We start from the raw sequence: 25,262 nt of genomic DNA on the forward strand, positions 1-25,262 counted from the left end.
TCTTTCTTTGTTTGGGCTGATACTGAGATCTTCAATTACTGTATTTTCTAGCGCCTCTTTTTTTAGTTGACTTCTCTCAAAACATAATCAATCAAAGATTTCACTAAAAAAGTGTGTTTGTATGTGTGTTATCTCTTTCACAAAACAAAAAAGTGTATATGTAATCTCTATATATATATATTTTTTTTTCTTTATTTCTTTATTTATATTTATATATGTTTTTCAACCTCATCAGTGACTATCATGAGATTGAAACTGCACTGGGCATGTTCCTGAATATATATAAATAAATAAATAGATAAAAATTTCTTTGTTTGGGCTGATACTGAGATCTTCAATTACTGTATTTTCTAGCACCTCTTTTTTTAGGTGACTTCTCTCGAAATATAATCAATCAAAGCTTTCACTAAAAAAGTGCGTTTGTATGTGTGTTATCTCTTTCACAAAACAAAAAAGTGTGTATGTAATCTCTATATGTATTTTTTTTTTCTTTATTTCTTTATTTATATTTATATATGTTTTTCAACCTCATCAGTGACTATCATGAGATTGAAACTGCACTGGGCATGTTCCTGGATATATAAATAAATAAATAGATAAGAATATAAATGTAAATATATATATATATATATATATATTTGTGTGTAACCTTATGAGTGACTATCATGAGATTGAAACTGCACTGGGCATGTTCCTGGATAAATAAATAAATAAGAATATATATATATATATTTGTGTGTGTGTGTGTGTGTGTGTGTGTGTGTGTGTGTGTGTAGAGAGAGAGAGAGAGAGAGAGAGAGAGAGAGAGACACACACACACACACACACCAACCTTAACTTAAGTGTACTCCAACATGAAAAGGGACCAACATGGGATTATAAAAGAACTATGAGAAAGAAGAAAGACTAGAGGAAGAAAAGAAAAAATTTAAGACCAAACTATGAAGGGACCATCTTTTATTTTACATTTCTCTGTAAAGAATAACAACCAAATCAATAAAATTTAAAATACCAAAAGACCAGAATAAAATACACAAACAGGATGGAAGGTGCCCCTTCCTTGCATGATAGGTGTCAGCTGTTGTTCAGCTTCACCTAACTGTTTTCAACTTTGCATTTTACAACAATGTCAGCTCAGCAAAAGAGCTCACGTGATATTGTGATACACACAATAAATCAAATGACCTTTGTTGCAAGCAACATGCAAAGAAAATCCTGTGAACAAAAACCAAAATTGTGGAAAAAGGAACTAAATGTAGAAGTCCCCTTGTTTAGATTGAGCCTTCAAATCCTTCAGCTTCTTCAGGATGTTCGTATAGTACTCTTGTAAATACTGTTCTAATGTGGTGACATCCTTTGGGTCTGCACCAAGTGTGGCATAAGTCTCTGTCATCGATGCAGAGAAGACCACATCACTAGTGAGCACCTACAAGAAGAAGAATATTATATTTGAGACAGCTCCTTAAGCGGAGTGCGCACACTGTCAGGGAGCAAAAAAAAACAGAAATATGTCCCCATTTTGGGTGCATTTTTAGCTCCTCTCATCTGGATGAAGTGGTAAGTGGACATCCACTTATCTGCATATTTTAATCTCCAAAAATTTCCTCAATTTGAAAACCAACCTCTGTGAATGCTAAGCGATCAGCAGCATCATTTGTCCACTGGAAAAAGCGGGTCAATAGGCGAGTCAATCTCAATACTCCAACAGGAACTGTTGTCACCTTGGCATCCTGCCCTGCCAGTCTCTCACATAGACTGATGACCTGGTAATCCATAAATTGACACATAAACCACGCTTTATATACCAAATCAAGAGTGAACTCAGAATTCATAAATCAAACAATTTTGATGGAAGGTTCATAACTGGAGAATAGACCAATTAGAAATTCCCGTAGATATTATGTTTTCAATGATTCAAATGAGTCGTGGAATGCTGCAGACTGACAAGATGACACCTTCACAGCAATACCTTCGAACAAAACACTACATGTAGGTATGCCATGAAATCATCAAAAGCTATTTGTATAAGGAGATCCTTTCCCCATTATACAGCTGTTTACAGATGTTCTGTATAGTCCTCTATCTTTTATTCTCCTATTTCCTTGAATGGTCTCAAGTCTACGAGATGCATATTTGAAGAGAGAATCACTTTCAAGAAGTATATACCTAGATGAATCCAGGAACATTCCCAAACTCATCCTCTAAAAACACAACATAGTGCAGTTTCAATCTCATGATAGTCACTCACAAGGTTGAAAACCATAAACTCCATCATGCATCGCAGAGACTAGCTACTATGACATCCCCATTGACGTCATCAGCGCCCAACAGTGGGTGTAGACCATAGTATAAAAATATGCTCTCACACATACAAATCCACACACCCACACATACTAGAGAATCCATTTATACAAAGTCTTCGTACTGAGTTTCTGTCGGCACTCCGGAGGTGAAGGGCAGACTCAGCCATGACGAAGGCTAGCACTAAAGGAGAAGGCTAATCAAAAGGTAGTCTAAAATCTCTTCATTCAAGCTACAACTGCTTGTGAAGTCTATAAACGTTTTCATTTTAGTCTCTCCCCAACGAGCATCTAAATCTAAATCTAGCTGATAGGGCAACACACCGTTTAAGATAGAAAGAATTATCACAATACCAGCAGGCCGCAACTCGGACGAAAACTTCACAAGGTGAAATTTGCAAGTCCGCTAATATGGCAGAAGCATATACCTAGATGAATCCAGGAACATTCCCAAACTCATTCTCTAAAAACACAACATAGTGCAGTTTCAATCTCATAATAGTCACTCACAAGGTTGAAAACCATAAACTCCATCATGCATAGCAGGTACTGGCTACTATGACATCCCCACTAATGTCATCAGCGCCCAACAGTGGGTGTAGACCAGAGTATGAAAATATGCTCTCACACATACAAATCCACACACCCACACATACTTGAGCATCCATTTATACAAAGTCTTCAAACTAAGTTTCAATCGGCACTCCAAAAGTGACGGGCAGATTCAGCCATGACGGGCTAGCACTAAAGGAGAAGGCTAATCAAAAGGTAGTCCAAAATCTCTTCATTCAAGCTACAACTGCTTGTGAAGTCTATAAATGTTTTCATTTTAGTCTCTCCCCAACGAGCATCTAAATCTAAATCTAGCTGATAGGGCAACACACCATTTAAGATAGAAAGAATTATCACAATACCAACAAGCCGCAACTTGGACGAAAACTTCACAAGGTAAAATTTGCATATCCGCTAATACGGCAGAAGCATATACCTAGATGAATCCAGGAACATTCCCAAACTCATCCTCTAAAAACACAACATAGTGCAGTTTCAATCTAATGATAGTCACTCACAAGGTTGAAAACCATAAACTCCATCATGCATAGCAAGGACTAGCTACTATGACATCCCCACTAACGTCATCAGCACCCAACAGTGGGTGTAGACCATAGTATAAAAATATGCTCTCACATACAAATCCACACACCCACACATACTTGAGCATCCATTTATACAAAGTCATTGAGTTTCTGTCGGCACTCCAGAGGTGAAGGACAAACTCAGTCATAATGAAGGCTAGCACTAAAGGAGAAGGCTAATCAAAAGGTAGTCCAAAATCTCTTCATTCAAGCTACAACTGCTTGTGAAGTCTGTAAACGTTTTCATTTTAGTCTCTCCCCAACAAGCATCTAAATCTAAATCTAGTTGATAGGGCAACGCACCATTTAAGATAGAAAGAATTATCACAATATCAGCAGGCTGCAACTTGGACGAAAACTTCACAAGGTAAAATTTGCATGTCCGCTAATACGGCAGAAGCATATACCTAGATGAATCCAGGAACATTCACAAACTCATCCTCTAAAAACACAACATAGTGCAGTTTAAATCTCATGATAGTCAATCACAAGGTTGCAAACCATAAACTCCATCATGCATAGCAGGGACTAGCTACTATGACATCCCCACTGACGTCATTAGCGCCCAACAGTGGGTGTAGACCATAGTATAAAAATATGCTCTCACACATACAAATCCACACACCCACACATACTTGAGCATCCATTTACACAAAGTCTTCGTACTGAGTTTCTGTCAGCACTCCGGAGGTGAAGCGCAGACTCAGCCATGACGAAGGCTAGCACTAAAGGAGAAGGCTAATCAAAAGGTAGTCCAAAATCTCTTCATTCAAGCTACAACTGCTTGTGAAGTCTATAAACATTTTCATTTTAGTCTCTCCCCAACGAGCATCTAAATCTAAATCTAGCTGATACGGCAACACATTATTTAAGATATAAAGAATTATCACAATACCAGCACGCCACAACTTGGACGAAAACTTTCAAGAAGCATATACCTAGATGAATCCACGAACATTCCCAAACTCATCCTCTAAAAACACAACATAGTGCAGTTTCAATCTCACGATACTCACTCATAAGATTGAAAACCATAAACTCCATCACGCATAGCAGGGACTAGCTACTATGACATCCCCACTAACGTCATCAGCGCCCAACAGTGGGTGTAGACCATAGTATAAAAATATGCTCTCACACATACAAATCCACACCACCCACACATACTTGAGCATCCATTTATACAAAGTCTTCGTACTGAGTTTCTGTCGGCACTCCGGAGGTGAAGGGCAAACTCAGCCATGATGAAGGCTAGCACTAAGGAGAAGGCAAATCAAAAAGTAGTCCAAATCTCTTCATTCAAGCTACAACTGCTTGTGAAGTCTAAACGATTTCATTTTAGTCTACGAGCATCTAAATCTAGCTGATAGGGCAACGCACCATTTAAGATAGAAAGAATTATCACAATACCAGCAGGCCGCATCTTGGACGAAAACTTCACAAGGTGAAATTCGCATGTCCACTAATACGGCAGAAGCATATACCTAGATGAATCCAGGAACATTCCCAAACTCATCCTCTAAAAACACGACAAAGTGCAGTTTCAATCTCACGATAGTCACTCATAAGATTGAAAACCATAAACTCCATCATGCATAGCAAGGACTAGCTACTATGACATTCCCACTACCGTCATCAGCGCCCAATAGTAGGTGTAGACCATAGTATAAAAATATGCTCTCACATACAAATCCACACACCCACACTTTGAGCATCCATTTATACAAAGTCTTCGTAATGAGTTTTTGTCGGCACTCCGGAGGTGAAGGGCAAACTCAGCCATGATGAACGCTAGCACTAAAGGAGAAGGATAATCAAAAAGTAGTCCAAATCTCTTCATTCAAGCTACAACTGCTTGTGAAGTCTAAACGATTTCATTTTAGTCTCTCCCAAACGAGCATCTAAATCAAGAAGCAGCCTAAGACATTCTAAAAATCAATCCAAATATTATTAGAAGGAGAGCATTTGCATTAAAATTAAATATCCACGAATGGGTCAATTCAAGAATATGTTCACTACCCTATGTAAAAATAAAACGGAAAGTACAACATGGTAGTTATCCACACATTTCAAACAATCAATTCCATCATGCAGAGCATGGATTAGTTACTGTGACTCCCATCGACTGCATTAGGACTATGAGGATTCATCATTGTACAACATGTACTCCCACACATAAGCATATCCATGAGAGCACACCATCATATAGACCTCTTGACATCAATTTCCTATAAAGCTACAATGACAAACTGTAAACTCAATCATGATGAAGGTTAGCAATCACGAAGAAAGCTACTAAACTGAATCCGAATGCAGGGTCAATTGACCCTTCTATTTTCAGAACTAAGAAAGCACCTTGACTCGTCCTTTGTAAGACACACTGGGAGAATATACGTAGACTGCAAGAAAAGTTACTAAAAATGGCAGAAAGGAGAATGGGAAGGTAGTGGCAGGACAGAAAAAGCATCACCTCTTGAGTCGTCCAGGCACGAGGACCCGCAAAGGTAAAGACCTTTCTATCTGCCTTTTCACTCCTCAATGCTGTGAGAGTAAGCCGTGCTATATCCTGCAAAGGATCAAGCGCAAAACATCAGTCCCCAATAATCATGTTCCAGCTACAGAAAACCATATTGCAACACTACATATGGCACATTTGGGCTCAGCATAGAACGGAATAATTTTCCAATCAGGTCCTTTGATTAAAGGAAAATAAAAATTTTCCTTCAAATTCAGGATTATGTACAATTGGCACTAAATCTCAAAAGCTCTCAAATTGAAAACAGCTAGTTCTTTTTCCTCACTTTCAAACAAGGAAGGGTTTGCACAATTTAGTATGAAGCATGATTCAGGTATCAGCATGAAAAAAAGGTACCTGAGTATCCATGTAAGCAATCCTGGTAGAAGCATCAGTTCCCCAGACAGATCTGTCTTCCAGTACAGGTACAGCATATTGCCCGATAAGTCCCTAAAAAGAACACATACTGAAGATAGATGTGAAACTGCCACATAAAGCCATATAATTGGGATGCTGTTAATAACTGCTCAAACAACACAGAATGTGCTAAAAAGATTTAAACTAAGACTGAAAATATAAAGAGAATCTTGGTCAATTTTCTAACCTGCATGAAACCACAAAGCCGAACAATAGTATAATTCAGGTCACAATCTGCAAGATACTTTTCCGTACAGCGTTTTATCTCCATGAGAGGAACTTCTGGATGCTTATCGCAGTTATGAATAGAAAAGAATACAAATTTCTGTATCCCCATAGCTTTGGCACATTGTATTAAAGCCACTTTCCCATCCCAGTCAACCTGAAAAAGAAAACACCACAATTATTAAGGAATATGGAAAAAACACTAATGTGACCAGTAAACAAAAGATCAATAGACGTTCTTTATTTCTGTCTTTCTCAAAGAATTTCCTTTGCCTCACCGTGCTTATTGGTTCTTCAGGTCGGCCTGTTGCACAATCTATGACAGTGTGTATACCAACCAAAGCTGCTGGCAATGTCTCTGGCTTGCTTAAATCACCCTGAGAAAAACATAAAACAGAAATTAAGGTCTAAATATAGTCCTCTCAGTGAGACTTCAGCACATGTCAGAGCAGCCATGCCAATCATTGAATGAAAGGTTGATGGATGATGATGATGATGATGATGATGGAGCAACTAATATCCGACACTCTAGAGGACATGCTATCATTACGCTTAAATCATGAGACTGACATATCAAAGCTTCTCCGACAATCTTACAAGTTGAAAGGACCAAGGTATGGATAGCTGAGGATCTCACACGAGCTCAATTGAAGAATAAGGCAACGGAATTAGCCAAGGTCAAGCTGCTATGAAGGATGGAAAATGGGCAGTAGCACTCATTAAAGAGTTCAAACCCAAACCAAAAGACACTCAGTCTTAAACGGATGTATGGCTGATTATGTTTTCAGACTATTATGTAGGTACTCTAAATAATCGGAGTTGCGTTTTGCACTCCATAGAAGCTGCCATGTGCCCTCCCTAAGCAGATGTACTAGATAGTTTTTTGCTGTCCCATAGAGCTGTTAGTCTCCCGTGGACATTAATGGACCCTAAACCCCACCAGCAACCAACCAGCTCTCGGAGCTGGCTCCAACATACATGCCTTCAACGAATCGGTACCAGGGCCCCAAGCCCCCCCCCCCCTCCGTGAGCTCCTTGTGCGATCGAATCCAGGGCTCTTGGCCCTCGTGAGCTGCTGTGACCTGCACCAGGGCATTCAGTCCCCGCTCTCGTGGTGCTCAATCGGGCACCCACAAAGGCATTGAAGACTATCACACCTTACGAGGCATGGCACGATTGCAAACCTGAAATTTCTCATATGCGGGTTTTTGGGTCATTGGCTTATGCTCATGTGCCATCTCAACTGAGGCACGAGCTTGAAGGCAAAGGTGTAAAATGCATTTTCATTGGTTATAGTGCAAAGAGCAAGGGATACAGGTTGTATCAGCTCAGCACGGGCAAGGATTGTCAGTAGGGATGTTGTATTTGTTGAAAATGTGCCTTTACCTTGGCTGGGCAAAAAACAGCCTAACTGTTGATTCCTCAAATGTCTTTGATACATTGCTGCCTCTCTTTCAGTCGCCCACAGATCCAGAGCAGCCCGTGCAAAGTGTTGTGCCATACACTTCTACCAATGCACATTATCCTCCAATAGTTCCTGCTCAACCTAATATGCCTTTAGTTGATGATCATACTATCGAGCAGGTTGGGTCCCATCGGTCAAACACCATCATAATTCACCCTCTTCTTTCTCTTCCTTTTTCTTCCTTCTTCCCCTGGTCCTGATCTTCTCTCTCTCGGATGATCGCCCTACCATACCTGTATGCAGCCCATTTCCCTGCTTCTCTCGTTGCCATGACGTGTACCATACCTTCCCTTCGGTGTTCCTGCTGTAGGAGGGTGAGGTCATCGTCCAAGTAGATCCAGGTTCCTTTCAAGGTCACCCTCGTGCTCATGAGGGTCTTCCTATCCATGGTTGTTCGGAGCTTCATCACAAGTGGCCTTTTGGGTGCATCGGGCTTGCCGACTCTCCAAGCTGTCTCACATGTCAGGTTCACACCCATTTTGGTGAACAAAGCTTTTGCATCTTCCATAGGAGTATCTCCAACTATGAGACCTCAGACTAAAACATTTAAAGCTTTATTGTTTCTCCTTTTATCCTCCTCTAGAGCCTCTGAAATGAACTCTTTCTTGGGGCCAGCCGTACCTTTCATGACCACATCTCTCCATTCCAAGACTGTAGCCTCTCCTTTCTTGATGTTCTGGGTGAATTCAGCATGTTTACCCTTCATAGTGTCTTGCAAATATGCCGAGTCTTTTCTGAGTTTTTCATTCGCAGATTTCAGTTCATCTATGATCTTGCATCCTTCTTCTGAAGTTCCCTTTGCCCCCTTGAGCTGCTTCATTTGTTCCCTAATGATGTTCAGCTCCTCGTGTAGGGATAACTGAACCTCCCCTTCATCTCTGTGTGTATTTGCCTTCAGTTTTACATTCTCATCTTGGAGACTAATCACGTGAGCTTCCAGGCTCTCAATCTTGGATGTAAGAAGATTGTTTTTCATGTCCATATCTCGCACCATATCCATCTGCATTTTTTTTGCCCATTTTACATGCATTTCTTCTTGCCATCCCTTCATGTCGACATTCATTTGAGCATATAGGTTTGAAAACTAATCCTTCTTGTATTCTTCCAATTTCTTTTGTAAGCATTCAATTTCAGTATCTTGTAACTTACATACCTCTTTAATAGTGGATAGAAATGCTTAGGCATTCCCATCATCTACTTTCTATCCTTTGGTCCAAATTATGCTGTATTTCCTGTCTTTTTCCCCTCTGGTTTTTTGATTGTGTGAGCTTTCCATGGCCCCTTTTTTTAAATTTTACTGATTTTTCTGCTCTCTTTTTTTTTTTTTTTGCAGGCCCTTCTTGGTTGGACTGCCCACCACCTAAGGGCTGCCCATAGCAACCCTTGAGCTGCCAAGAACACAGCAGCAACTCCATTGTTGGAGCACATGACAGCATCCAACCAAAACTTATTTGGCAAAGATTTTCCTTTGAGCATACACCTGCCCATTTCCATCTATGACCGATTTTTCCTCTCTGCCAGCCCGTTCTACTGCAGAGTATAAGGCACTGTACATTGATGAATAATACCGTGAGCTACCAAAAAATCAGAGAATTCATGGGACATGTACTCTCCCCCCTGTCAATGCGTAGAGTAAGGAGTGTTAGAATTACTATTATATTCTAGGCAGTGGCCAATGTATTGTACTAAGTAGGTTAGCGGCACTTTTCCCTCATTGAGGTTTTTTCCCCTAACCACAGTCCAATCCCTAACTACGGTTAGTGGATAAGATAGGGTTTTGTCACTTAGACAACCCTTCACTTCAGTTTTGTACACATTCTCATTCTATTCAGTTATTCAGCTTCTATGTTTTGCTCACACTCTTGCTCATTGCTCCCCATTGTTCAAAGCGGGTTTTCCCTGCTCGTGCTCCCACTACACAACTGCCCGTCCTCCTGCTCCAACTCGCGACCTCCATCCCATACAATCCATACGACTGTAAGGATTTCATACCACCTGCCTGTACCATCGTACGGTTCTGCTCAGATCTGACGCCGACCGTACAGTTCGTACCTGCATTCCATACAGCTCCGTCGTCATTCCGTACTTGCCGCTCCCGCAAGCATTCTGTACAACGCCGCCATCCGTACAACGTACGGATTCCGTATCTAACAGCGCCGTACACACGCGCGAGTTTTGTACTGCATTCCGTACCAGTTCTGTCATACAGCTCTCGTACCCGCTATTCCGTACAAGTACCACTATTGTCTGTACATTTGTACGTCATGTCTGTACAGCCGTACAATCCGTACTGTACAGACTGTTGCAGATCTTTAAAGCAGGGTACTTGCAGAGGATACTCTAGCAGAGTGCTTGTTTGCAGGGTTTTCTTTGCAGGTGGACATTGGAAGGAGTTTTTGTCAGGCATTTGTGCAAAGAGTCATTGTTTGGCCTGCATTTTGAGTGCACATTTGGGGCTTTTGCATTTTTTGCAAATTGCAAAAATTTGAGGCTTTTAGTTGATTTGCCTCTTTCAACTGCAATTTCTTGCAAAAATTTGAGGCTTTTGTGCAATTTGGCAGTTAAAAGAGCATCTGGGAGATTTGCAAGCAGTTATGGACTCATTGTGAGTCAAATTGCAAACTTTTGCCGCTTTTTGCAGATTTTTGGGCATTTGCAGAGCATTGTGGTGGATTTAAAGCCTTTGATAGGCTGTGACAGTAATTGTCAATGTGGGAATAATTTTTTTGGCAGACTCTGGTTGTGCATTTTACATCCCAGGAAGGGATTTTACTTTAGTTTGCTGTGTTTTTTGAGTTTTTCTGGCAAAAATGGCTCAAAACAACCCCAATGAGGTGTTTGGAGTCCTCACATAGGAGGATAAGTTGGATGGCACCAACTACTCCTTGTGGAGTTTTATGGTTCGCAACATCTTGGTTGGCAGACATCTTTGGGATTATGTCAATGGAGATGAGGCAAGGCCAGAATCTGTGGCTACACCTGTCACTCCTACAGCTGGAGGCAATAGTAGAGGTCCAAATGCAGCGCAAGTAATTGGAGCAGCTGCTACTCCACTGGCTCCCACAACAGAGCAGAAAAGATGGATGCAGGGGCTCTTTCTATGATTTCTCTTTCTCTCAAGAGGTTCATTATTCCTCACATTCGTTCATGCAAGACCTCAAAGGCAGCTTGGGAAAATTTAGAAAGTATGTTTGCAGCAAGAAATGATGCCAAAGTTTCCTTCCTGAAGAGAGAGCTATCTCATACGCATATGGATGAGGGAGATTTCATGAATGCTCTTCAGGATTTGAGGGAACAGTTGCTGAATATAGATGAAGTTATTCCGTATTCAAAGATGATTACCACCACTCTGAATTCCCTTCCTGAGTCCTATCTTGGACTCGACACCTCGTTGAATTTATCATTGAGGGGGGCTAGCAATCCTCTCTCTTTTCACGAGTTGGTAGGACTTCTGTTGCAGGAAGAACAGACAAGAAGAAATATGGCAACACAGGCTGGCAAGCATGCCATGCTTTCTAAGTTTAAGCCCAAAGGAAAAGGGCAGCAAAAGCAAGATGTCAATCAGCCCGCACATTAACATAAAGCTGATTCAGGACAGCCCTCTTATAAGGCTAAAGGTAATACAGATAAGCCTAAGAAGAAAAGCATTTGTCACTCCTGCAAGAAGCCATGTCATTACATTCGTGAATGCAAGAAGCGCATAGCTAAAGAAAAGAAAAGGCCAATTGCCTTGGAGCATACCACGACATCCTTATCATCGAACTACAACTTCTGTAGGCCATCTTCTGGTGGTTCTAGTGATGCCCTATAGGCCATGGTATGTGCCTTGTAGGCATAAGTGTAGGCACTTATAGGGCTAGTGTCTTTTAAGCCTATGTGACACCTAGGACACTTAGTCCTAGGTCTAGGTACAAGTACTTTGTACTTATGTTTTCATATCATCTAAGTTTTGACGTGACTACTCTATCGACTCGTCTTGTACCTACACTCTCTCTCTTCGTTTCGTATCTACAGTGGTATCAGAGCAGGTATTGCTCTACTCTTCTAGCTCTCCTCAGCCCCCGAGTCTGCCATTTGCTCATTGGGAGTTCTCTGCCCTGCTGGTCGACACATTCCCAGCCTGTTCGTACATTCAGTGGTATCAGCAGGATCTGCGCCAACGTAAGCAGAACTGCATCGATGTACCTGCATCGCCGTACGTGTATCGTACACTGTGCGTACTTCATCAATACATCGTGCTCTTCCGTACGCCGTACCGTATGTAGCACCGTACTCCATCCGTACATCGCGCTCTTTCGTATGCCGTTTCGTATACCTACGCCATACAAGGTACCTACGCCGTACAACTATACTTGCGTAGGAGCACAAAGTACTTTCACCGTATCTTCAGTCGTCAACAGTCTGTATCAGCTTCCCATACACACGTACCTTCAGTCGTACAACTTGTACTTCATCTCGGTATTCCGTACAGATTCACCACAGGTTCCGTACCTGCTTTGGTATTGGCTTGAATCAGGTTCTTGGTCTCACTGCAGTCATCTACAAACATTTGCAGATTTGGGGATTTTGCAGGACATTGGCAAATTTGGGGCTTTCATTTCCTTTCACCTCCTTTGATTGCAATTTCTTGCAAGAATATTGGAGTTTTGGGATTTAGTCTGCAATTTCTTGTTTAAATTGCAATACATTGGGTCAGATTGCAAGACATTAAGTTACATTTGTAGGACATTGAGTCAGATTTGCATACATTGGGTCACATTTGCAAAAATTTCAGCAAAATTTGGGGCTTTTCTGAATTTGCCCTCTTTTTGGCCTATTTGCCCTCAATAAATTTGGGGCTTTTGCCAAATTTGCTGTTTTTGCAGTGAACATTGCCTGTCACAGTCACATTTGGGTCAGATCTGCATTTGCCCTTTGATTTGGGTCAGAAATTTGCAGATATTTGCTGTCATTTTTTGGGACAGCAAGCTTTTTGCAGTGATAGCCTTGAGGCTTTTGGGTTTTCAAGTCTTTTACAGGTTATCACAGTTGCTATGGCTGGGAACAATCAAGATTTATTTGGAGTTCTTCGTGAAGATGATAAGTTGGATGGCACCAACTATCCGATGTGGTCTTATCTCATGAAACATATTCTTGTTGCAAAGCATTTGTGGAATATTGTTTCTGGGGCTGATCTGAGGCCAGCCAATCCTTCAGTGGTTGTTTCTACTGCTGGTTCTTCTGCATGGGGTACTCCTCCTGATGCTTCTTCCTCTAGCACTCCTGCTGCTGCTCTTCCAACTCAAGAACAGTCAAGATGGGATGCAAGAGATGCAAATGCACATTCATGCATTGCTTTATCATGCAAGAGAATCATTATTCCACACATCCGGTCTTGCTGGACAGCAAAGGATGCTAGGGATAAATTGGCTTCTCTATATCAGATTCGCAATGAAGCTCGTGTTGCATATTTGAGAAGGCAATTACAGGAAGTGAATATGAATGATAGTGAGTCAATGGATGCATATTTGACAAAGGTCAAGGACCTCATGGAACAGCTTGCCAACATTGATGAGGTGGTGCCAAATTCACAGCTTGTCAGTACCACATTGAATGGGCTTCCAGATACATATCAAGGGTTTGCTACAACCCTTCGATTAGTGGCCATGGGTAATCCAGACCACTATTCTTTTGACAGCTAGTTACCTTGCTTTTGCAAGAAGAGCAAAGTAGAGCTAACAGACAAGCCATTATTCATGATCATGCATTTGCTTCACAGCAGACAGGAAGAGGCAAGGCTTCCAAGCCTATGGGCAAGCCAAAATCTGCACACAGCAGCTGCAATTCTTCAACGCATAGCAGCTGCAATTCCTCCCATGCATCTAAAAATACAGCAGATAAGGGAAAGAAGAAAAGATGCAACTATTGTCGCAAGCCTGGACATGACATTTCAGAATGCAGGAAGCGCATTGCTTCGGAGAAAAAGAAAGCAAGATTGACAGTTAATGCCTCGCATGCCATTGAATCCCATGAGCCAGTAGATGCTTCACATGCACATGCTCTTCAGGATGATTGGGCATGGGCTGTTCATTGCTCATTTGATCCCTCCAAAGCTGATGCACTATTTACTGCTAATAATGCTCAGTCCTGGTACTTTGATAGTGGTGCTTCCAAGCATGTCACATCTTGCAGAGAGTTGTTTCATTCTCTAGCTGATGCACCTCGAGGGGGGACTGTTACATGTGCCAATAATGCTTCATATGCTGTAAAAGGAGTTGGAGATGTGCAGCTCACATCCATTTCCAGCCATCCTGTCACTCTGACAAATGTTCTTTTTGTGCCTGGCATTGAAGTCAACTTGATTTCAATTCCAGCAATTGCTACTTCAGGTTTCAGAGTAATTTTTGATGGCTACAGATGCCTAGTATATGATCTTCGTGATGACAATGCCATAGTTCTCACTGGCACTTTGCAAAAAGGGCTTTATCACCTTGATCATCATTCAGCTGCACTTTCTATTGAAGCATTGGCTATTTCAGATTCACAGGTTGCTGAAACTCATCTTTGGCATGAGAGAATGGGCCATCTCAATTATAGAGCTCTTGCAAAGCTACATTCACAGCAGATGGCAAATGATGTACCTCAGACTCACACAGTTTCCAAACATGTGTGTGAGGGTTGTCTTTTGGGTAAGATGCATCGAGTTCCTTTTCAAAAGAATTGTCCAAAACTCTCACGAAGGAAATTGCAGCTAGTACACAGTGATGTCTATGGCCCAATGAAGACAAATGCCATTGGAGGATACAAGTATTTCATGACTCTCATTGATGATTTCACAAGGTATTGCTGGGTATATCCTTTAAAGGCCAAATCTAAAGTTTTCTTATGCTTTCAGAGATGGCTTAATATGGTTGAGAATGAATCAGGATGCAAGCTTGTTACCCTCAACACAGATAGGGGGGGCGAGTATATGTCAAAGGAGTTTGATGCATTCCTATCCTCACGGGGCATTATTCACTCATGCACTACTCCTTACACTCCTCAGCAGAATCCTGTTTCTGAAAGGAAAAACAGGTCCACAATGGAGATGGCCAGATGCATGCTTAAGGCCAAGTCTTTGCCCAATAAATTTTGGCTTGATGCACTAGTGTGTGCCAACTATGCGCTGAATAGATCACCTACACGGGCATTAATGACTATTACACCTTATGAAGCATGGAAAGGCAGGAAGCCTTCACTTTCACACATGAAAGTTTTTGGGTCTCTTGCATATGTTCATGTTCCATCTCAGCTGAGACATAAGCTTGATGACAAGGCAATCAAATGCATATTCATTGGTTACAGCCAGGAGAGCAGAGGATATCGGCTATATCAACCAAATACTGGGAAGATTATTGTCAGTAGAGATGTTATCTTTGCTGAACATTCAGCTTCTCCTCTTGTGGACTGCAAAGCAAAGCCAGATGTTGACATGTTTGATGCCTTTGAATCTTGGTTACCTCTGCCATCATCAGAGGAGGATTTTGAGCAACAACATGAGCCTCCTGCGGACCTCCACTGAGCAATAATCAGCCACAAACTCATGCTGATTTGCAGGTTTCTCTTCTGGCACAAAATGATCCCATTACTCATGATGCAGTCATTGAAGAAAGAGCTGTCAATAGACAGCAAAGGCAAGTTCCCAAATGGCTTCTTGACACATTGAGGGACAGCAAACAAGATCAGCCTTTTGCTGCCCGGACAAGATCAGGGAATAGACAGCATGGTCACTTTCTTGAGTTTGCACTCCTTGCTACAGCTTGCAATGAAGAGCCTTTGTGCCATAAAGATGCTTTTGACAGCAAAGAGTGGATGGATGCAATGAAAGCTGAGTTACAATCTATTGCCAAAAATGACACATGGGAATTAGTAGATCTCCCACCTAGCAAGCATGCCATTGGAACGCGGTGGGTCTACAAATTAAAAAGGAAATCTGATGGCAGCATAGATCGATACAAAGCCCGTCTTGTTGCAAAAGGGTATGCCCAACAACAAGGCATTGACTTTGAGGAGACATTTGCTCCCACATCCAGGATTACTACCATTCGATGTGTCATTGCCATTGCAGCTCATCATCATTGGCAAGTGCACCAACTTGACATCAAGACCGCTGTTCTTCATGGGGATCTGCAGGAAGAAGTTTATGTCACACAACCTCCTGGCTTTGAGGTTGTTAATTCTGAAAATAAGGTATGCCGGCTTAGAAAAGCCCTTTATGGTTTCAAGCAGGCACCCAGGGCATGGTATGCCAAAATTCATGCACACTTACTATCCCTTGATTTTCAGAATAGTCCCACAGAACCCACTCTTTATTTCCGTGGGAGTGGATCTGATTTTTTAGTGCTGATTTTACATGTGGATGATATGCTTATCACGGGCCCAGATACTCAGCAAATTGCAGCCTTCAAGGCTGATTCGCAGCAGATTTTTGACATCAGACATGGGACGGCTCCATTATTATTTGGGCATTCAGTTTGCTCATGTTGAGGGGGTATCATGATGTCTCAGTCCAAGTATATTGGACAGCTCCTTGATCGCTTTCAGTTTGAGGATTGCAAGCCAATCTCTACTCCAGTGGACCCTGGCTTCAAATTCTCAGCTCATGATGGGAGCCCACCATGTGATATCACTCTTTATCAGCAGGCTGTTGGATGCCTTATTTATTTATGTCATACCAGACCTGATTTGCAGTATGCAGTATCTCAGCTCAGCAGATTCATGCACATGCCCAGTTCACAGCATTGGCAGGCAGTGAAGAGAGTCTTCAGATATCTTAGAGGCACTCAGGATTTAGCCCTCTTCTACGGTGATCAGGGTTCACTTACCATGCATGCTTACACGGATAGTGACTGGGCAGGATGTTCCAACACCAGAGTGTCACATACTGGCAATTGTCTTTTGCTTGGAAATTCATGTATTTCTTGGCTCAGCAAGAAGCAACCGACAGTTGCCACGTCTAGCTGTGAGGCTGAGTACAGGGCAGCTTTCACCGCTACAGTAGAGTGTGTTTGGCTTCGACAGTTACTTACAGATCTTGGTGTTCGTCAGACATCCTCCACTATTGTCTATACTGACAGCCAAAGTGCTTTGCCCATTGCGTGTAACCCAGTGTTTCATGCGCGTACCAAGCATATTGAAGTTCACTATCGTTATGTTCGGGAGCGGTTGTCAGCAAGAGACATAGAGTTGTCCTATCTTCCCACAGAGGACAACATCGCAGATATGTTTACAAAGGCACTTCCTCGTCCCAAGTTTGAAGTCTTCCGACAGGCTTTACACTTGGTTCCCTTTGTTACATGATCTGACAAACCATGTACATTCATAGGTGGCTATATCCTTTTGGATGAACATGTGCCACCATGACCAGAGACTACCAGGTATTCTGAGACGTTTCCAGAGTACTTCAGCCCATCCCATGGAGGGGGGTTTGTAGGCCATCTTCTGATGGTTCTAGTGATGCCCTATAGGCCATGGTATGTGCCTTGTAGGCATAAGTGTAGGCACTTATAGTGCTAGTGCCTTTTAGGCCACATAGGACACTTAGTCCTATGTGACACCTAGGACACTTAGTCCTAGGTCTAGGTACAAGTACTTTGTACTTGTGTTTTCATATCATCTAAGTTTTGACGTGACTACTCTATCGACTTGTCTTGTACCTGCACTCTCTCTCTTCATTTCGTATCTACAACTTCATCCTAATCTTGGACATTTGACTCACCAATAGTAAGTTCTTACAAAGAGCAGACACAAAGAACACCAAAGATTACTTCTTTGTCTCTTGAGTTTGTTATCAATGGAATGTTGCCAATACCTTCACAGGGCATGTCCCCCACCGTCACCGTCGACACTGGGTGAGGAGTGTCCATGGATTTGAACCATGATTTCTTGTCGGCAATGTGTTGTGAAGCTCCACTGTCCACATACCAGCCTTGCTTGCTTGCACTCATCACAAAAGCTGAGCAATGCTCAATGAACAAGAAAAGCTCTCCTATAGTCGCGTTGGCTAATTCAGGTTTGGTCTCGCGTCCTTGGACTTAGACTCCTTTTTCTTTTGATCTACATTCTTCTTCCGGTCAACTTTCTTGCAGTAGAGAAACTTTCTTGTCTTGGTCCCTTTTCTTATTTTCCGCATCCTTGGACTTGTCACTCTTGGAGTCTTATTTAGCCTTCCTTTTGCCGAAGATTGACTTTGTCCTTTGCCAAAAATGCATTGGCATTGTTGTTGTCGTAGAGCTTCTCTCTAGCCTCCTCCTGCATCATCAAAGCGCCTACCTCTCGAATGTCAGAGGCCAGGTCCTCACTCCTATTATCACAGCAGTAATCTATCACCAAAAAACGTGTTTTGGGCAGTAGAAACATGAAGAAACGTTTCTGCCCGAAACGTTTCTAAGAAACGTGCGAAACGTGAGTTTTTTTGAAATTTTTTAAATAAAAAATACACTATTTTTATTACTTATATGAAATACACTAATTTTACACGTTTCTAGACGAAACGTCTGTCAAAATCTCGAAACATTTCTCAAAATGTGTTTCTAGCAACGTTTTTTGTGACACTGCAGCAGTAACAAAGCTTTTGAAACTCCTCAAAAGCATCCCAAGTCAGCAATGCTAACTGACTTGAATCCACTTTCTGACCAATTTCAGCCAGCTGCTCTCTCACCACCTTCACTTTTGGGAGATGGTCATGTACTCGGATCCCCTTCCTCCATGTTCATGTTGAACAACTGGTGTTGGAGAGATAGGATCCTTTACATGTTGTTCACCTTGTACAAATACTTCAGAACCATCCATGCCTCACCTGACGTATCAGCCGCCTGAATATGTGGAATACCACAGTTCGTTGTCATCCTTATAATCAATGCAAGGGCTTGGGCATTTCTATCTTCCAATGTTTTGAGCTCGTCTAGATCTACAGCCATGATAATGTTTCCTAAAGCATCCTTGATGTCCGTGGGCATCGAATCTGCCCATGTTCTGATCTTCAAAAGCTTCTTAGCCACTAGATGGCTGCGGATCTTTACCCTCCTGCTGTTGCTTGCCTTTCATGCAAATCTGGCCAACTTCTAGTGTCTGCTATATGTGTGGAAGCCCATCCACCATGTCAAAACGAGACTCATAGCTGAGGTGGCAAAATCGTTAATGCCACAATCTCAACCTATTGGCATCAGCCTAGACCAATTAAACAATAATCTTGTACAGTTTATCTTCCTCTCCTCCTTGTGCAACATCCTTAAGTTCCATCCATGCATCAGCACAGCTACTCTTTTGTTACTTTGGTTTTACTTGGATTTGACGACTCCTTAGGACTTGGTATTGTCTTTCTTCTTCTTCTTGTCTGCCTTTTTCTTTCTAAAGCTTTTTGCTATGTGACCAAGTTCGTCACAATAGAACACTTATTTTCTTCTTCTTGTCCCCATCATCTACTCTATGACCAATATAGTGGTCGTCACTCTAGGTCTTGCTCTTGTCATCTTTCCCTCTGGCAAAGAAGGCCTTGTCACCATCATCTCCGTCATACAACTCTTCTCACACTTCCTCCTCCAACGGCAAGGGCCCAAGCTCTTAAAAGTGAGAGGATCAGTCCGCCACAGACATTGTGAAACTCTGGGAAAGCATACCCAACACATGACCTGAGACCAACTATGGCCACATTATCTCTCACAACATTCACCGTAGTCATCATGAACCTAATCCCCACCCTCCCATCCTCATAGTAAACAATTGACTTTGGAGGGGAGCGATTCTCGGGGCATTGTTCATCTCATACACGTCCATCAAAACCTTTTCAGGCCTCCGCTGCCATACCCACACACTAGCTGTGCAGCCTCCCATCTCAAACAAAACAAGGTGGATCAAGCTGTGGCATGTTTCTTGGAACCCTTGTTCATTCCAAAAGACAAGAGGACAAATAGTGTTATCAAATTTGTTGTAAATGCCAAAATTTGGCCGGGTTGGTAATTTGGTTAGGAATATTTGAGCCTAGGGAGTGCTAATATGGATATAGTGGAGGAGACTATATAAGTCCACCAGCCGCTCATTGTACCTCACTTTTTTTATGACACTATTCTGTGCACTCTCTCTATACCCATGCTCCCTATTCCCAACCTCTTTGTCTCTTGCCCCATTCTTCCCCTTATACTGCTCCTTTGTTGCATCTCGCAACTTCTTCTATTTTTGGTTATTCCAAATGCCACTGCTGCTCAACACCCAAGCATCTTGCCTACGTTCAGCCTTCCCTAGACATGTTATCTATTTCATGAAACACCCAAGCATCTTGCCTACGTTCAGCCTTCCCTAGACATGTTATCTATTTCATGAAGCACGACTGCGGCCCACCGGCAATCTCAACATTGTCCTAGATCTGGCCAAAATTGTAGACATGCCATGGTGATCTATACACCAAACTAAACACAACCACTCAGGAACTAGTTGCCACCTTCCATCATATGCCTTACTTCCAAACTTTGACTACCTTAGATCTCAAATCTTAGGTCCAAGTCAACTAGGGCTTGTCAGACCCAGGTTAAGGTAGCTCAAACAGTTGGTGTTCTAACCGCCCTACTTGCTCTATGTGCCCTTGGTGTCCTAAAAGCCCTAAATCTTATCTGCCCTATATTGTAACTGCCATATCTACAGTAATTGCCTTTTATTTTAAAGAACAGAAAGAAAGAAAGAAAGATGTATTGAACATCCTCGACTGCCCCCAGCTCAAGTAGATGTCGCCCATGTCCTGTCACTTGTGGAGCATCTACAGAGTGTCTCAGCTCAACTGCATCTAGCTTTAGGACTATGTGGGGATCTCTGTCATTTGTGAATTCAAGCAGACCCACTTGTCTATCTCCTATCCCTGCAGCAGTGAAGTCCCCTAGCAGGAGGGTGTCTCTTTATCTAGAGAACTCCGTGATGTCATCATTGTTCGTGTTATATGGGTTGTGTCCGTCTGCAGTAACTCTCGTGCATAGGACGACATGTCTGGTGGAAAGCAACATATCGCCATAAAGATAGTCGGGCATCCAGCAGCTAAACTCGTATCCACATGTGTCATGCATGCTCCTCTTATTACCACAGATATGAGTGGTCTCAGGTGTGATTTGAAGAGGATAACTATCCCCCCAGAGCCTTGTACTCCGCTCTCTCTCCTCAACTCCCTCTTATGAGCTGACTCCCATGTGTATCCTGTCACTCTGGGCAGCCCTCTTTCTGGACTCTTGTGCGTCTCAGTGAAGATCATATCCCAGTCACCGTATGTTTCTAGAAAACCTCCCGGATCGGACCATAATGTGCCATTAGAATTCCATACGCTATTTTCAGTCCAATGTGTGTACTCATCCCATGGGCTCGACACCATCATGATTCTCCCTCTTCCTTCTCTTCCTTATCTTCCTTGTCTCCTCTATCTCGGATAATCACTCTACCATCCCTATATGCTACCCATTTCCCTGTTTCTGTTGCAGCCGTTACTCATACCATGCCTTCCCTTCGGTACTCTTGTTGTAAGAGGGTGAGGTCGTCATCTAGATAGATTCTGGTCCCTTTCAAAGTCGCTCTTGTGCACATGAGAATCTTCCTGTCCATGGCTGCCTTGAACTTCAACACTAATGATTTGTAGGTGCTTCAGGTTTGCCTACCCTCCAGGCTGCCTTGATGTGAGATTGATCCCCATTTTTGTGGACAATACTTGGGCATCTGCCATTGGTGTATCGCCATTGGTAAGCCCCTCACAAGGACATTTAGCACAGAGACAGGAAACAGTCCACAAAAGCAGGATGTGCTTACATCAACATTCATTTGGCAATGGCCACAAATTCTTATTTGTCAATCTCATCTTGGTACATTACAGCTGTAAGTGCAGTCATTGTTGCAAGGATGGAGGTTGGCTTGTATCATGCTACAAATGGATTTGTCATGCACCACGGCTCAATATGTATAGACCAGGTGTAATCAGGATCCACATATTGGTGCTTGTGGAAAGCTCCAAAATTAAAACAAGTACTACCCCACTCAACTTCTTAAATTCACTGTCCACAATCTATTGTATCCCATGACAGTGGATGTGATGCATAATTGAGATGCAAGCAAATGAGATGCCCTTCGTGCAAATAGTGGAAGATAAGTATGCAACAAAGCAGCCACCTATTGTTGAGGCTATGATGCCTAATGGATCTATGACAAAGGCTACGAAGGCTTATGAAGTTAGACGCTCAACATCTAAGAGGAATACATTTATGCCTATGCTTGTGATGCAGCCCCATCCTGCTATGCACTCACATGGCAGTTTCTTGCCACGAGCACCTTTATTTGCTGTGACGTCTAGCAGCCGTATGCAGTCATTGGCCACAATGGCTGGAGCAATTACTTTTATGATTTTCCAGTCAGGATGTTTTGAGCAGAAAGCAAGGGGAGTTGTTTGCCAAGATACGGGATCGGCAAGAGCATGTGGACAGGTCCTGAAAGGGATAAATAAGAAGCTGCATGGGTCAAATGGTGCAGACCTAGAAGCACACATTACAAAAATATTGAGGAAACAAAGGAGATGTCAAAGAACTAAAGCAAGGAAAGAGAAAGCAGGTGGCAAACAACCCACACTCTCTCCTACGCACCACAGTGTTGAGGATGTCACGATGCCTATATAGATGACACAGCCTTCAAATCTACTACCGTCGACACCCCAGCAGCATGATGCCTACATGAGCATGCAGTTAGAGTCCGGCATGCTAAGTGGGGTTTCACACCTCGCAACCTTATGTTTGGGGAATTCATGATCCTAACACCATTCAGATACTTAACATGCAAATGCTGTCCAGGATAGAAGAAATATGGACTCAGAAGAAGACGGAATCCTATGGGCACACCCAACATAACAACCATTCGTGTCAGGGACATTAGACATTCTGTCACCCACAAAGTTTAAAACCATAAACTCCAGCACACACAGCAGGGACTAGCTACTATGGCATCTCCAGCGACATCATCAGCCCCCAACGGTGGGTATAGAGCCTAGCTTTCTAATGAGTTTCTGTCAGCACTCAGCCACAACAGATACTAGCACTAAAGGGGAACGCTAATTCTCAAAGTAGTCGACATTCTCTTCATCCAAGCTACAACTGCCTGTGATGATGCATATTCATTTTTGTCTCTCGCAAAAGACGATAAGCAAAAAAGATAGCTGATAGAGCAATGCACCCCTACAGAGAGAAAAGCCAATGATTGAAATTTATTCTAGCAGACTATATAGCTTGACAGCAGCTGCATTCGAAGGGAGGAACAGTGTAATATTGTCAGCCAAACTCTCTAGCCAGCCAGCTAGTTCATTATTAATCAACCATTCCTTTCAAAAGGAAGACCTCTACTTCTACAAGAGAAGAAGATTAGAATAAACATATTTTAAGAGAGGAATAACAGCTCCAAAATTTACTGCTACTTTTAAGGGAGATGCTTTTCTTAAGAGGCCTATAGGGATTATTATGGCAGTCAACCTATTTGAAGGAGAAAGACTCTCCCGATGAGACTCAAGGTTCCACTCCCTGAGACTAAAAGGCAAAGCAATTGGCACCCTTCATTTCAGACCCATGTATTTTGTATCAATCCAGGCTTGTGTAGTGCATAGACATCAGGGCTGATAAATTTTCCACTCCAACCAGCCCCTATGCTTATTGGTGAGTTGTGACTAAAGAGACTGTGAACATTATTTCTTAGTGTGCTCTTCTCTGCACTTTTGCATGTATGCATTCTGAGATTTGGGTAAGGTTCAGGAGAAGAATAATACTAAGCCTGCACCGCTTGTATCACACAACCAGCCAACAGTTCAATGGCTAGATTCCTGTGGTCTGTGTGGAGCTTACAAGCAGTACTCAATCATTGCATTTACAGCAGACTATGTCACTCGTAACTGCATGGATATTCCAGTTGCAGCTAGCTCCAAAGAATTGACGTGTTATTGGCTGAAATTACCACTCAGCTGAATCCAATTAAACAATATTCATTTAACTTCGGACAATCAACTATAAAAGAAACTTGTCAAGGATGAAAAATGCATATATGTAGCAAAATTAGCAGTCTCTGCATTTGGAACTGAGCTTTGTTTGGCAATGCATAAGATAAAAAAAGAGCAACTGTGGCCTGCATGGTATCCTACAGTGTCATGATTGTACGCACGTCATGGACCACCCCCTTCATCCGTTACCTTTTCAAGGACACGCATCTCCATTCGAAGGACGAGTGAATAAGGAAATAGAACACGCATCTCCATTCGAAGAACAAGTAAATAAGGAAAAAGAGCTTACATTCACCACTGTGGCACCCCAATCCCGCAGAAAGTCAGCAGGCGTAGGGCGAGGACGTACCAAGCACCTCACTTCATAGCCTTCATCTAGAGCCCTTCGGACAACTTGGCGTCCCAAAGTTCCAGTGGCTCCAACAACTAAAATGCTGGTAGTCCGTACCGGAGTTCCCGACATAGCTGTAGCTGCTGCCATAACCTTTTGGGCGTCACATCTTACAGGGAAGACCGTTGCTCTCCTTTCTAAAAGAGGATTAAAGTCAGACTGTATAAAAGTGCACTTTGGGCACCCCAATGCGACCCCATTCTAGCTCGTAGATTCACAGCATCGTCAGGCAGAAATCCCGGCACAAAGGCCAATTCTCAATCATCCGCCACTACCAGAGTTTTGAAAAGACAGGAAGAAATCTCACCTGCAATGGCGGGTTTGCTGAGGGAAGTGGTGGAGGGGCAACCACGCTTAACAGAGCCCCAGAAAGAAGAGCTGATGGAGAGCTCAGAGGACAATCCGGCGAGGAGAGCATTGGAGAGGGGAGGGGAGAGTGTCTTATTGAGGAAGGGGGCCTGGGCAACCAGGCCTGCCATGGTGAGGGTAAGTTATGGGCTGTGTGTATGAGCGAGGAAAGAGCATACGATCTGAGAGCAGGAAATTGGGTGAGGGAAAGGACGATCGAAAGAGAGATTTAGGAACCCAATACGGAGATGGGAATGCCCAGATGATCAAAATCGTGTCTTGCTGCAGCCCAGATCAGATTTTGGGCTCGCAGTTTTGTGGGTTGCGGGGTGGCACAGAGCGGCCACGTCGTGTGGATATTGTCCCTACAATTCACCACAGACTATTTGCTTGTGGACAAATCAGACTATATATCTGGATACTCTTAAATAAAATGTCGTCCCCCCTCGTAGC

At 42.6% G+C, this 25,262-nt stretch overlaps 1 protein-coding gene across 1 annotated transcript; it reads right to left on the reverse strand.

The window, feature by feature from the left end:
- Positions 1–1,202: 1,202 nt before the first annotated feature.
- On the reverse strand, positions 1,203–25,189 carry LOC147897706 (protein HIGH CHLOROPHYLL FLUORESCENCE PHENOTYPE 244, chloroplastic-like). The gene is made up of 8 exons (XM_087380447.1): positions 24,769–25,189; positions 24,360–24,598; positions 6,872–6,970; positions 6,556–6,750; positions 6,309–6,401; positions 5,907–6,002; positions 1,623–1,763; positions 1,203–1,426 (listed from the first exon to the last, which is right to left on the reverse strand). The coding sequence occupies exons 1-8, from the start codon at positions 24,938–24,940 to the stop codon at positions 1,250–1,252; spliced, it is 1,212 nt and encodes a 403-aa protein (XP_087236573.1). The 5' UTR covers positions 24,941–25,189; the 3' UTR covers positions 1,203–1,249.
- Between the last annotated feature and the right edge of the window lie 73 nt (positions 25,190–25,262).

The sequence above is a fragment of the Dipteris shenzhenensis genome, chromosome 10 (assembly GCF_047967505.1).
Source record: "Dipteris shenzhenensis isolate YYH24624 ecotype China chromosome 10, Dip_SZ_1.0, whole genome shotgun sequence".
Taxonomy (NCBI): domain Eukaryota; kingdom Viridiplantae; phylum Streptophyta; class Polypodiopsida; order Gleicheniales; family Dipteridaceae; genus Dipteris; species Dipteris shenzhenensis.